The sequence below is a fragment of the Cherax quadricarinatus genome, chromosome 10 (genome assembly GCF_038502225.1).
Source record: "Cherax quadricarinatus isolate ZL_2023a chromosome 10, ASM3850222v1, whole genome shotgun sequence".
Taxonomy (NCBI): domain Eukaryota; kingdom Metazoa; phylum Arthropoda; class Malacostraca; order Decapoda; family Parastacidae; genus Cherax; species Cherax quadricarinatus.
In genome coordinates, this window is record NC_091301.1 from 37,328,025 (window position 1) to 37,341,441 (window position 13,417).

General features: G+C 39.7%; 1 protein-coding gene across 5 annotated transcripts in view; it reads left to right on the top strand.

The window, feature by feature from the left end:
- The window catches only part of row (relative of woc), a gene marked incomplete at its 3' end in the record, with an annotated part of 245,209 nt that overhangs the window by 126,394 nt on the left and 105,398 nt on the right, over positions 1-13,417 (top strand). For all 5 annotated transcript variants that reach the window (XM_070083775.1, XM_070083776.1, XM_070083773.1 and 2 more), the window contains 2 exon segments: positions 6,516-6,640; positions 8,606-8,795. In XM_070083775.1, the coding sequence (XP_069939876.1) occupies positions 6,516-6,640; positions 8,606-8,795 (315 nt within the window).

Here is a 13,417-nt window from a genome sequence, read left to right on the forward strand (position 1 = left end):
ATTCTTTGAATTATTCTTTGACCAACCATTGATGGAACCTATTGTCAGGTAAAGTAATAAGTATTTTGAGTACACCATGGCAAATACGATCATATCACAGTCAAGACTACACCGGTGGAAAGAGACGACTGTTGCAGAAATGTATTTGCTTTTTGCAACAATAATGCTTATGCCTCATGTCTGTAAGCATAATATAAAATCATACTGGTCCACAGATCGGCTAATTTGTACCCCGGCCTTCAGTGAAATCATCCCAGTGAACAGGTTTACGTATGTTGCACTTCTCTGACAAAACCAGGCCTGACAGAAGTGACAGGTTATACAAGATTAGAAATGTTTTTATGTATCTCAAACAAAGTTCAGCATATACTTTTATCCATTCAAGAATCTTGTAATTGACGAGTCTTTGATTTTGTTCAAAGGTAGGCAGTCATTCAAGCAGTAAATACTGAGCAAGAGGAAACGCTTTGGTATAAAACTGTTTGTACTCTGTGACTGTGACAGTGGCCTGGTATTGGATATTGTTGTATACACAGGAAGTAAAACATTGAAAGATACCAAGATGTTATTGGGTATTTCAGATGACGTAGTGAGAAGCATGATGGCACCTCATCTTGGTAAGGGGCATACATTATATACCGATAACTGGTACACAAGCCCATTACTCAGTGATTTTTTGCGAGTGAACAAGACAGATGTGTGTGGCACAGTGCGTTCAAATTGGAAACATATGCCCAGGCTCAACGTGCTCGTGGTGATGACGTGCAGGTGTTTACTGCCAATGACATCAATGTCACATTGTTGACAACCATTCACCATAATGAAATGCAAAGACAGTGGCAAAGTTGATCGAGTGACTAATGAACGTATTCGAAAACCAGTGACAGTGATTGATTATTCACAAAACATGTGCTTTGTTGACAAATGTGACATGCAGATTGGCTTTGTTGATTGTGTTCGCAAAAGTTACAAGTGGTACATGAAACTTTTCTTCCATCTCATGGACATTTCAATGCTCAATATGTACCAAATGAAGACTGGCAACAGACCACCGTACCTGGAGAGTTTACCTGGAGAGAGTTCCGGGGGTCAACGCCCCTGCGGCCCGGTCTGTGACCAGGCCTCCTTAGGTCAGTGTCCCAGGATGCGACCCACACCAGTCGACTAACACCCAGGTACCCATTTTACTGATGGGGAACATAGACAACAGGTTGAAAGAAACACGTCCAATGTTTCTACTCTGGCTGGGAATCGAACCTAGGCCCTCGCCGTGTGAAGCGAGAGCGTTAACCACCAGGCCACCAGAGCCTGTTTGTCTGTTGTCAGACAACTCATAATGAAGTACCAGGTAATAACACCTGCTATACAACAAGGTCCTCGAACTCCTAAGGATATACCCAAGCGTTTTAGGAGAGAAGGTGATCATTTCATAATACAGCTTCCTTCAACTCAGAAGAAATTTGCTCAGAAGAGATGCATCATCTGTGCACAAACAAAACGACGGCAACAAAGACGCAAAGACACTCGGTTTATGTGTGAGGAATGTAAGGTACCTCTGTGCATGGTGCCTTGTTTCAAGGAGTTTCACAAGCTCCAGCAGTTCTAAAGCCATGTCCAGTGATTGTAAATATGTAAATATATGATAGAACATTAGTATTATACAAGATTTGTGCATGTTTATTGTAATAAACAACAGTGGTAAACAATAATATGATAACTTTAGTGCAGTTATTGTGTTCAATACAGTGAGTTTATGTATATACATTATAAACAGTATTGGTCTCTCAGTGTGTAAATTTATTTAGGTACAGGTATAAACCATACCCCCGGCCGGGATTGAATCGTGTCATTACGATTTCTTGAGTCGTACAGGTATACATAAGTATAATTATCAGAGTATATATAAAATATGAAATAACTTTTAAAAACATTTGAAATTTTGGAGTTTCCAGACAAAATGGAGAGACTTAGTGCTTACTGAGCTCACGGAGAATGTAAACAAACAGGGTGGGGCGCGGTGACCGTATTAGAAAGTCAGGTGGGGGGAGCCGTATAGCGAGTTTTGGTCATAATTTGAAATGACTGTATTAGCGGAACGCCGTAAAGTGAAACGCCGTAAAGCGGGGCCCTACTGTATATACGTTTGGACCGTTTAAAGGTTAACAGTTCCTCAAAATATTCCTGCCATCTACCCAATACCTCCATCTCCCCATCTACTAACTCCCTTACTCTGTTTTTAACTGACAAATCCATTTGTTCTCAAGGCTTTCTTAACTTGTTTAACTCCAAAATTTTTTCTTATTTTCATTAAAATTTCTTTGACAGTACCTCTCATCACTCTCTTCACCATTTTTTTTTTACTCTCCATACACTCTGCTCTTCCTATAACACTTCTGCTTTGTAAAAACCTCTCATAAGCTACCTTTTTTCTCTTTTATCACACCCTTTACTTCATCATTCCACCAATCACTCATCTTTCCTCCTGCACCCACCCTCCTATAACCACAAACCTCTGTCCCACATTCTAATACTGCATTTTTAAAACTATTCCAACCCTCTTCAATCCTCCCACTACTCATACTTTTTTATTATTTATTATTATTATTATTATTATTATTATTATTATTTTTTTTTTTTTTTTTTTTTTTTTCAACAAGTCGGCCGTCTCCCACCGAGGCAGGGTGACCCAAAAAAGAAAGAAAATCCCCAAAAAGAAAATACTTTCATCATCATTCAACACTTTCACCACACTCGCACATTATCACTGTTTTTGCAGAGGTGCTCAGAATACAACAGTCTAGAAGCATACACATATAAAGATACACAACATATCCCTCCAAACTGCCAATATCCCAAACCCCTCCTTTAAAGTGCAGGCATTGTACTTCCCATTTCCAGGACTCAAGTCCGACTATATGAAAATAACCGGTTTCCCTGAATCCCTTCACTAAATATTACCCTGCTCACACTCCAACAGATCGTCAGGTCCCAAGTACCATTCGTCTCCATTCACTCCTATCTAACACGCTCACGCACGCTTGCTGGAAGTCCAAGCCCCTTACCCACAAAACCTCCTTTACCCCCTCTCTCCAACCCTTTCGAGGACGACCCCTACCCCGCCTTCCTTCCCCTATAGATTTATATGCTTTCCATGTCATTCTACTTTGATCCATTCTCTCTAAATGACCAAACCACCTCAACAACCCCTCTTCTGCCCTCTGACTAATACTTTTATTAACTCCACACCTTCTCCTAATTTCCACACTCCGAATTTTCTGCATAATATTTACACCACACATTGCCCTTAAACAGGACATCTCCACTGCCTCCAACCGTCTCCTCGCTGCTGCATTTACCACCCAAGCTTCACACCCATATAAGAGTGTTGGTACTACTATACTTTCATACATTCCCTTCTTTGCCTCCATAGATAACGTTTTTTGACTCCACATATACCTCAACGCACCACTCACCTTTTTTCCCTCATCAATTCTATGATTAACCTCATCCTTCATAAATCCATCCGCCGACACGTCAACTCCCAAGTATCTGAAAACATTCACTTCTTCCATACTCCTCCTCCCCAATTTGATATCCAATTTTTCTTTATCTAAATCATTTGACACCCTCATCACCTTACTCTTTTCTATGTTCACTTTCAACTTTCTACCTTTACACACATTCCCAAACTCATCCACTAACCTTTGCAATTTTTCTTTAGAATCTCCCATAAGCACAGTATCATCAGCAAAAAGTAACTGTGTCAATTCCCATTTTGAATTTGATTCCCCATAATTTAATCCCACCCCTCTCCCAAACACCCTAGCATTTACTTCCTTAACAACCCCATCTATAAATATATTAAACAACCATGGTGACATTACACATCCCTGTCTAAGACCTACTTTTACCGGGAAATAGTCTCCCTCTCTTCTACACACCCTAACCTGAGCCTCACTATCTTCATAAAAACTCTTTACAGCATTTAATAACTTACCACCTATTCCATATACTTGCAACATCTGCCACATTGCTCCTCTATCCACTCTATCATATGCCTTTTCTAAATCCATAAATGCAATAAAAACTTCCCTACCTTTATCTAAATACTGTTCACATATATGCTTCAATGTAAACACTTGATCTACACATCCCCTACCCACTCTGAAACCTCCTTGCTCATCCGCAATCCTACATTCTGTCTTACCTCTAATTCTTTCAATTATAACCCTACCGTACACTTTTCCTGGTATACTCAGTAAGCTTATTCCTCTATAATTTTTACAGTCTCTTTTGTCCCCTTTCCCTTTATATAAAGGGACTATACATGCTCTCCGCCAATCCCTAGGTACCTTCCCCTCTTTCATACATTTATTGAACAAAAGTACCAACCACTCCAACACTATATCCCCCCCTGCTTTTAACATTTCTGTCATGATCCCATCAGTACCAGCTGCTTTACCCCCTTTCATTTTACGTAATGCCTCACGTACCTCCCCCACACTTACATTCTGCTCTTCTTCACTCCTAAAAGATGGTATACCTCCCTGACCAGTGCATGAAATTACTGCCTCTGTTTCTTCCTTAACATTTAAAAGTTCCTCAAAATATTCTCGCCATCTACCTAATACCTCCATCTCCCCATCTACTAACTCCCCTACTCTGTTTTTAACTGACAAATCCATATTTTCCCTTGGCTTTCTTAACTTGTTTAACTCACTCCAAAATTTTTTCTTATTTTCATTAAAATTTCTTGACAGTGCCTCTCCCACTCTATCATCTGCTCTCCTTTTGCACTCTCTCACCACTCTCTTTACCTTTCTTTTACTCTCCATATATTCTGCTCTTCTTATAACACTTCTGCTTTGTAAAAACCTCTCATAAGCTACCTTTTTCTCTTTTATCACACCCTTTACTTCATCATTCCACCAATCACTCCTCTTTCCTCCTGCACCCACCCTCCTATAACCACAAACTTCTGCCCCACATTCTAATACTGCATTTTTAAAACTATTCCAACCCTCTTCAACCCCCCCATTACTCATCTTTGCACTATCCCACCTTTCTGCCAATAGTCGCTTATATCTCGCCCGAACTTCCTCCTCCCTTAGTTTATACACTTTCACCTCCCTCTTACTTGTTGTTGCCACCTTCCTCTTTTCCCATCTACCTCTTACTCTAACTGTAGCTACAACTAAATAATGATCCGATATATCAGTTGCCCCTCTATAAACATGTACATCCTGGAGCCTACCCATCAACCTTTTATCCACCAATACATAATCTAATAAACTACTTTCATTACGTGCTACATCATACCTTGTATATTTATTTATCCTCTTTTTCATAAAATATGTATTACTTATTACCAAATTTCTTTCTACACATAGCTCAATTAAAGGCTCCCCATTTACATTTACCCCTGGCACCCCAAATTTACCTACTACTCCCTCCATAACATTTTTACCCACTTTAGCATTGAAATCCCCAACCACCATTACTCTCACACTTGATTCAAAACTCCCCACGCATTCACTCAACATTTCCCAAAATCTCTCTCTCTCCTCTACACTTCTCTCTTCTCCAGGTGCATACACGCTTATTATAACCCACTTTTCACATCCAATCTTTATTTTACTCCACATAATCCTTGAATTAATACATTTATAGTCCCTCTTTTCCTGCCATAGCTTATCCTTCAACATTATTGCTACTCCTTCTTTAGCTCTAACTCTATTTGAAACCCCTGACCTAATCCCATTTATTCCTCTCCATTGAAACTCTCCCACCCCCTTCAGCTTTGTTTCACTTAAAGCCAGGACATCCAGCTTCTTCTCATTCATAACATCCACAATCATCTCTTTCTTATCATCTGCACAACATCCACGCACATTCAGACTTCCCACTTTGACAATTTTCTTCTTCTTATTCTTTTTAGTAATCTTTACAGGAAAAGGGGTTACTAGCCCATTGTTCCCGGCATTTTAGTTGACTTTTACAACACGCATGGCTTACGGAGGAAAGATTCTTATTCCACTTCCCCATGGATATAAAAGGAAAATTAATAAGACCAAGAACTATTAAGATAAAATCAAAGAAAACTCAGATGAGTGTGTATGAATAAATGTGTATATGTATGTGTAGTGTGACCTAAGTGTAAGTAGAAGTAGCAAGACATGCCTGTAATCTTGCATATTTATGAGACAGACAAAAGACATCAGCAATCCTACCATCATGTAAAACAATTACAGGCTTTCGTTTTACACTCACTTGGCAGGACGGTAGTACCTCCCTGGGTGGTTGCTGTCTACCAACCTACTACCATTATTATTATTATTATTATTATTATTATTATTGGAGGCTTAAGGTTCTGAGGACCTAATATTACTAGTTATGTATGACAATACTTAGGTAATTGTATCAATATATATTTTTTGACTAAATTGAAATTAAGTAAAAAATTTTGAGATTATATTTTATAATTAATTTTTAAGAAGCTTATTTGACTTTTTCAGGAAGTGCTACCAATGCTAACAAAAATAACAGCAATAATAATAATAGCACCAGATCTAGCAGTCCAGATATTCAAGTTTTAAGAGAGATGCGCATCCCTACCCAGGCACAGACTTCACCTACTCAAGTAAGAACACGTTTTACATTGATCCTCAACTTCTTAACTTTTTATATAATTGTGATCATATGGGTAAGTACAAATGGGAAACATGTCAGTCTCACACTCTGAAGACAGACGCTCAAGCCTCTGCCATGTCTTGTGTTGAGTGACCCACATGGGTTTAGGGCCTAACATTTTTTGTGTGTCTTTTTTTGTTTCCTCAGTAGCCTGTATAGTTATGGTGGCCATTATGCAGTTAATAGGGTGGGTAAGAGAGATGTGTGCACTGATCAAGACATGCCTGCACAAGACGAGCCTGATTCAAGGCCAGGCTCTGGGAGTGGAAAACCCTCTCGAAACTCATCGAAGGTATATGAAGTGGCCTTAAGAAGCCACTTCTGGTGAAATATTTCCTTAATAATTGCGTTGATCACTGCACACGTCTTTCACTAACAACTTGTTGGTATTACCGTAACTATTATCGTATGTATCGTATTATCATAACTAAATCCCATTGTAACTCAAGAGGCCGCTGTATGTACCTTTACTTCAGTCAACGCTATATTTGTTTCCACAAGGTTCTATCGTTGCAATATTGCTGAAACACCTTTTTTTTTTGCAGTAACTTCTCACAAGTTTTTCCATGGTTGCCTCTCAGTAATTACCCTCACCTATTTAACCCTTTCAGGGTTGAGACCCCCTGATCCTGAACTCGCTCTCAGGGTCGAAAAATTAAAAAAAAAAAAAAAAAATTTTCTTATGAAATGATGGAGAATTTTTTCCCGATGATAACGACACCAAAAGTATGAAATTTGATGGAAAGCATACGGAATTATGCTCTCGCAAACTTAGTGGTCTCAATGATATTTATGCATCGGCGATTTCTCCCAATTTGAGCCCTATTTTTGGCCAGTTCCAATGTTGCAACTGACTAAAATCATAGCTATGTTGTTAGAATTCCATTTGTTCTGTTGAATGAGTACAAGAAAACCGTCTGTTTACCGATTTCATCTACCCAAAGAAGTGGTCAAAAACTGGCAGTTTGGCCAATTTGACACAAATTTCTAAAGATGCCAATTTCAAAATAGGGTCCAGAATAAACAAAACAGACATTCCTTGCACTAAAAATAACATTTTCTCGGTTCATTAGTCACATCTCCAGGCCCCTCTTATATTACTCTTGTTATCCATTTTGAATTTTTATTCTCACAAAAAATAGAAGATTTACTGTTATACAGACTACTGCATTATTGTAAAAATGGTATAAATAATTTCAGCGCACTTGCAAAAGAATATTAGACTCACTAGTTGATGTGTATTGGACACGTGGCATGATTTGTTTACTCTTGAACATCAGCAAAAATTGAACATTTTCGCTACTTTGAGCTCAATTTCAAGGTACTTATCATCGTGAAACCAATCAAAATCATCTCTATTTCTGTATAATATCTTCCGTTCTGTCCAATGAGACCAAGAAAACGAGAACACAACCATAAATACCATATGAAAATACACTGCACTGGAGTTTTTTTTTCTCATTATGCACTTCGTGCTGCAGGATTTTTTTTATACTGCGCACACTGACCACACAGACCCATTCTTTCACATGTAGGCCCACCAGCTTTCTTCCGCTCGATTTGAAGGCGGTAGAATTTGCACGTACAGGTACGGCACCAATCCTGGCTCTCAAGCCGTACAAGTATGGCACCAACCCTGAAAGGGTTAATACCTTCAGTATTTCTGCACTGATGAGTAACCATCGTGAGTTAGTGCTTTGATGTAAATATATTCTTCTGATTAGTGTTTTACAGGCTACATCATTTGTATTTGGCTCTGTTTGAGCCAAATGTTATTCCTGCAGGCATAAGTCTGAATATCACGTTACATTAATTCAGGAGATTATGCCTGGTTATGATTAAAGATATTAATATGTACTTCGTAAATAAAGTGACTTAAATGAGTACAGTATATTAATGCCAATTATTTTTCCAGGCAGCTGCATCAGTCTCAAGTAGCAACAACAACAGCAGCAGCAGCAGTAACAGTAGTAGTAACAGCACTACAAATAACAACAGTGGAACTTGCTCTTCCTCCACCAAGTTTATGCCCCTACTTAATGTCATAGCCAGACCAAAGAACACACTTCCTCCTGCAGTTGCGATGAGCCAACGCAAAGAGCTTGGTAAGTTTAACGTAAAATTTTGTCAGTGTACTCATTAATAAAAAGCAGCTATTGGCAGAAAGGTGGGCTGGTGCAAGTATGAGTAGTGGGGGGGGGGGGGGGGGTTGAAGAGGGTTGAAAGAATTTTAAAAATGCAGTATTAGAATGTGGGGCAGAAGTTTGTGGTTATAGGAGGGCGGGTGCAGGAGGAAAGAGGAGTGATTGGTGGAATGATGAAGTAAAGGGTGTGATAAAAGAGAAAAAGGTAGCTTATAAGAGGTTTTTACAAAGCAGAAGTGTTATAAGAAGAGCAGAGTATATGGAGAGTAAAAGAAAGGTGAAGAGAGTGGTGAGAGAGTGCAAAAGGACAGCAGATGATAGAGTGGGAGAAGCACTGTCAAGGAATTTTAATGAAAATCAGAAAAAATTTTGGGGTGAGTTAAACAAGTTAGGAAAGCCTGGGGAACAAATGGATTTGTCAGTTAAAAACAGAGTAGGAGAGTTAGTAGATGGGGAGATGGAGGTATTGGGTAGATGGCGAGAATACTTTGAGGAACTTTTAACCCTTTCAGGGTTTCCGACATACTAGTACGGCTTACACGCCAGGGTTTTTGACGTACTAGTAAGCATAAATTCTAGTGCCTTCAAATCTCGCGGGAAAAGGCTGGTAGGCCTAGATGTGAGAGAATGGGTGTGTGTGGTTGGTGTGTGCAGTAGAAAAAAAATCTGGGACCCAGTGGCACATTGTGGGAACACCATTTTAGTAGACCTTGTTCACCATGCCTCGCGGTAAGAAGTTCCTCACTCCTCGGCGAATTGGGAGACTTTTGTTCCCCAGTGACAGTTCTAATAGAGATGGAAGTGCCAGTGAAGATGAGTTTCAAGGTTTTGATGAGGTTGTGACCGAAACTAATGACCATAATACCGGTAATAGTGAGGAAAACCCAGATGACCCTCAGCCTTCCACCTCTGCTGCTGGGCTGTCTTGTTCACGTTAAGTTGTACAAGAATCAAAGAGGAAACTCCTATTTTCCCAAATCCCAGACTCAGATGTGAGCATTGGTGATGATAGTGATAGTGAATATGAACTACAAGCTCTTGAAAACAGTTGCAGTAGTGATAGTGAAGTGGAATATTCTCCAGTGAACCGTCAGTATATACGACGATATATGTGCTTTGGTAGTGTGCCATATGCTATTCCAAGGGGAAGGAGTACATCTCGGAGTACATCCCGTAGTACATCCCGTAGTACATCCCGTGGCTGTACAACAGGAACAGACAATGAAAATGAAGATGATAGTGTTGCAATTGGGATGGAAAATGTGCATGGTGGTAGTGGTGGTGCCGGCCGTGAGGCACCAGCAGTGGGCCATGCTGCCACCCACACCCCTGCCTCAGCTGATCTACAACAAAGGCCACCATCCCCCACCCACCCACCACACCAGCCTCCACAACCACAAACTGCACAACCACAACCACCTGTCAATGTCCAGTACCCACCAGCAGACCGTACCTGGGATTGGCAGGAAGCTGCCAATTTTGTTCCAAAGCCCCACCAGTTTGATGAAAGCCAATGTGGAATACAGCCATGTTGTACACTGGGGAACAATGCCAGTGAACTGGAATGTTTCGAGTTATTCTTTGACAAACCCCTGATGGAAATTATTGTCATTGAAAGCAACAGATACTACGAGTACACCATGGCAAACACAATACTTTCACCAAAATCACGTCTACATAAGTGGAAGGAGACAACTGTGGCTGAGATGTATCTTTTCTTTGCCACAATAATGCTCATACCACATGTGTATAAGCACACTGTGAAATCATACTGGTCAACAGACCGCCTGATTGCAACCCCAGGTTTCAGTGATATAATGGGAGTGAATCGATTTGTGCTACTATTACGTATGCTTCACTTCTCAGACAAAACCAGGTCTGACAGAAACGACAGGTTATATAAGATTAGGAATGTGTTTGTGTATCTGAAAGAGGAATTCAGTATGTATTTTTATCCCTTCAGGAAGCTTGTAATTGACGAGTCTTTGATTCTGTTCAAAGGAAGACTCTCTTTCATGCAGTACATACCAAGCAAGAGGAAATGCTTTGGTATAAAGTTGTTTGTGCTTTGTGATTGCTACAGTGGTCTTGTATTGGATATTAATGTGTACACTGGAAGTTATACATTGCAAAATACCAGGAGGTTATTGGACATCTCAGGTGATGTGGTTAGAACAATGATAGAACCATACCTTGATAAGGGGCATATAATTTATACTGATAACAGGTACACAAGCCCCTCACTCAGTAATTTTTTGCGAGTGAACATGACAGATGTGTGTGGCACAGTGCGTGCAAATCGTAAACATATGCCCAGGTTTGACGCTGGCACTCGTAGAGGTGAGGTACAGGTGTTTGCTGCCAATGACATCATGGCATTTCGGTGGCATGACAAACGAGATGTCACACTGTTGTCATCACTTCACCCTAACGAAATGACAAACACTGGCAGGCAGCATAGAGACAGCAATGAACCCATTCTAAAACCTGCAGCTGTGATTGATTACACCCTCAATATGCACTCAGTGGACAAATGTGACATGCAGATTAGGTTTGCTGATTGTGTTTGCAAGAGTTATAAGTGGTACGTAAAACTCTTTTTCCATCTTCTGGACATTCCCATGCTCAATGCTTATAATATGTATAAGTTGAGGAACAGAAACAAACCACCATACGGCGAATTCTGTTTGTCTGTCATCAGACAAATAGTATTCAAGTACCAAGGAATAGAAAACCGCCCACTAAATTATCAACAACTACCTTCTCGTCTGAAGCATGGTGATCACTTCCTAGTAACACTGCCTGCTACTGCTTTCAAGAAAAAGGCTCAGCAGAGGTGTTAGGTCTGTGCACATACAAAAAAACGCCCACAGCAATGCAGAGACACTAGTTTCATGTGAGGAGTGTAAAACACCACTGTGCTTGACACCATGTTTCAAAGACTTCCACAGGCTGCAGAACTTCTAGAAACATGTCCTATGACTGTATATGTGTATATAAATATAGAAAAATAGTAATAAACAACATTTCATATCGTTTGTGAGTGTAAACAACAATTATAAACAATATAAGGACTTGGGTCCTGGAAATGGGAAGTACAATGCCTGCACTTTAAAGGAGGGGTTTGGGATATTGGCAGTTTGGAGGGATATGTTGTGTATCTTTATATGTGTATGCTTCTAAACTGTTGTATTCTGAGCACCTCTGCAAAAACAGTGATAATATGTGAGTGTGGTGAAAGTGTTGAATGATGATGAAAGTATTTTCTTTTTGGGGATTTACTTTCTTTTTTGGGTCACCCTGCCTCGGTGGGAGACGGCCTACTTGTTGAAAAAAAAAAAAAAAGGACAACAGTGTTTGTGCAGTTATTGTGTAGTAAATAAAGAGAAAACAGTGCTCATATTGGTTTCACAGGCCATAAAAGTTACTTAAAAAAAAAATAATAGAAAATAATATCAAAGAACTAAATAAACTAAAACCGGGTGACCGGCAGTCGGCGATGTTACCATGTGCCGGTCATTTTCTGTCAACTTCAGGCCTCCATATCTCGGTAAGTATTGATGGTAAAAGTTTTTTGTTTAGCCTATAAGATTTAAAAAAGAAAAAACTATCTTTTCATAAGATTTTTTTTTTTTTTAAATTTTGGTGACCCTGAGAACAAATCCGTGAGAGGGCCTGTCGACCCTGAAAGGGTTAAATGTCGACGATGAAAGGGAGGCGGTAATTTCATGCACTGGCCAGGGAGGTATACCATCTTTTAGGAGTGAAGAAGAGCAGAATGTAAGTGTGGGGAAGGTGCGTGAGGCATTACGTAGAATGAAAGGGGGTAAAGCAGCTGGAATTGATGGGATCATGACAGAAATGTTAAAATCAGGGGGGGATATAGTGTTGGAGTGTTTGGTATTTTTGTTTATTGGCAGTTTGAGGGATATGTTGTGTATCTTTATACGTATATGCTTCTAAACTGTTGTATTCTGAGCACCTCTACAAAAGCAGTGATAATGTGTGAGTGTGGTGAAAGTGTTGAATGATGATGAATGTATTTTCTTTTTGGGGATTTTCTTTCTTTTTTGGGTCACCCTGCCTCGGTGGGAGACGGCCGACTTGTTAAAAAAAAAAAAAAAAATTGTATGAAAGAGGGGAAGGTACCTAGGGATTGGCGGGGAGCATGTATAGTCCCTTTATATATAGGTAAGGGGGACAAAAGAGATAGTAAAAATTATAGAGGAATTAGTTTACTGAGTATACCAGGAAAAGTGTACGGTAGGGTTATTATTGAAAGAATTAGAGGTAAGACAGAATCTAGCATTGCGGATGAGCAAGGAGGTTTTAGAGTGGGTAGGGGATGTGTAGATCAAGTGTTTACATTGAAGCATATATGTGAACAGTATTTAGATAAAGGTAGGGAAGTTTTTATTGCATTTATGGATTTAGAAAAGGCATATGACAGAGTGGATAGGGGAGCAATGTGGCAGATGTTACAAGTGTATGGAATAGGTGGTAAGTTACTAAATGCTATAAAGAGTTTTTATGAGGATAGTGAGGCTTAGGTTAGGGTGTGTAGAAGAGAGGGAGACTACTTC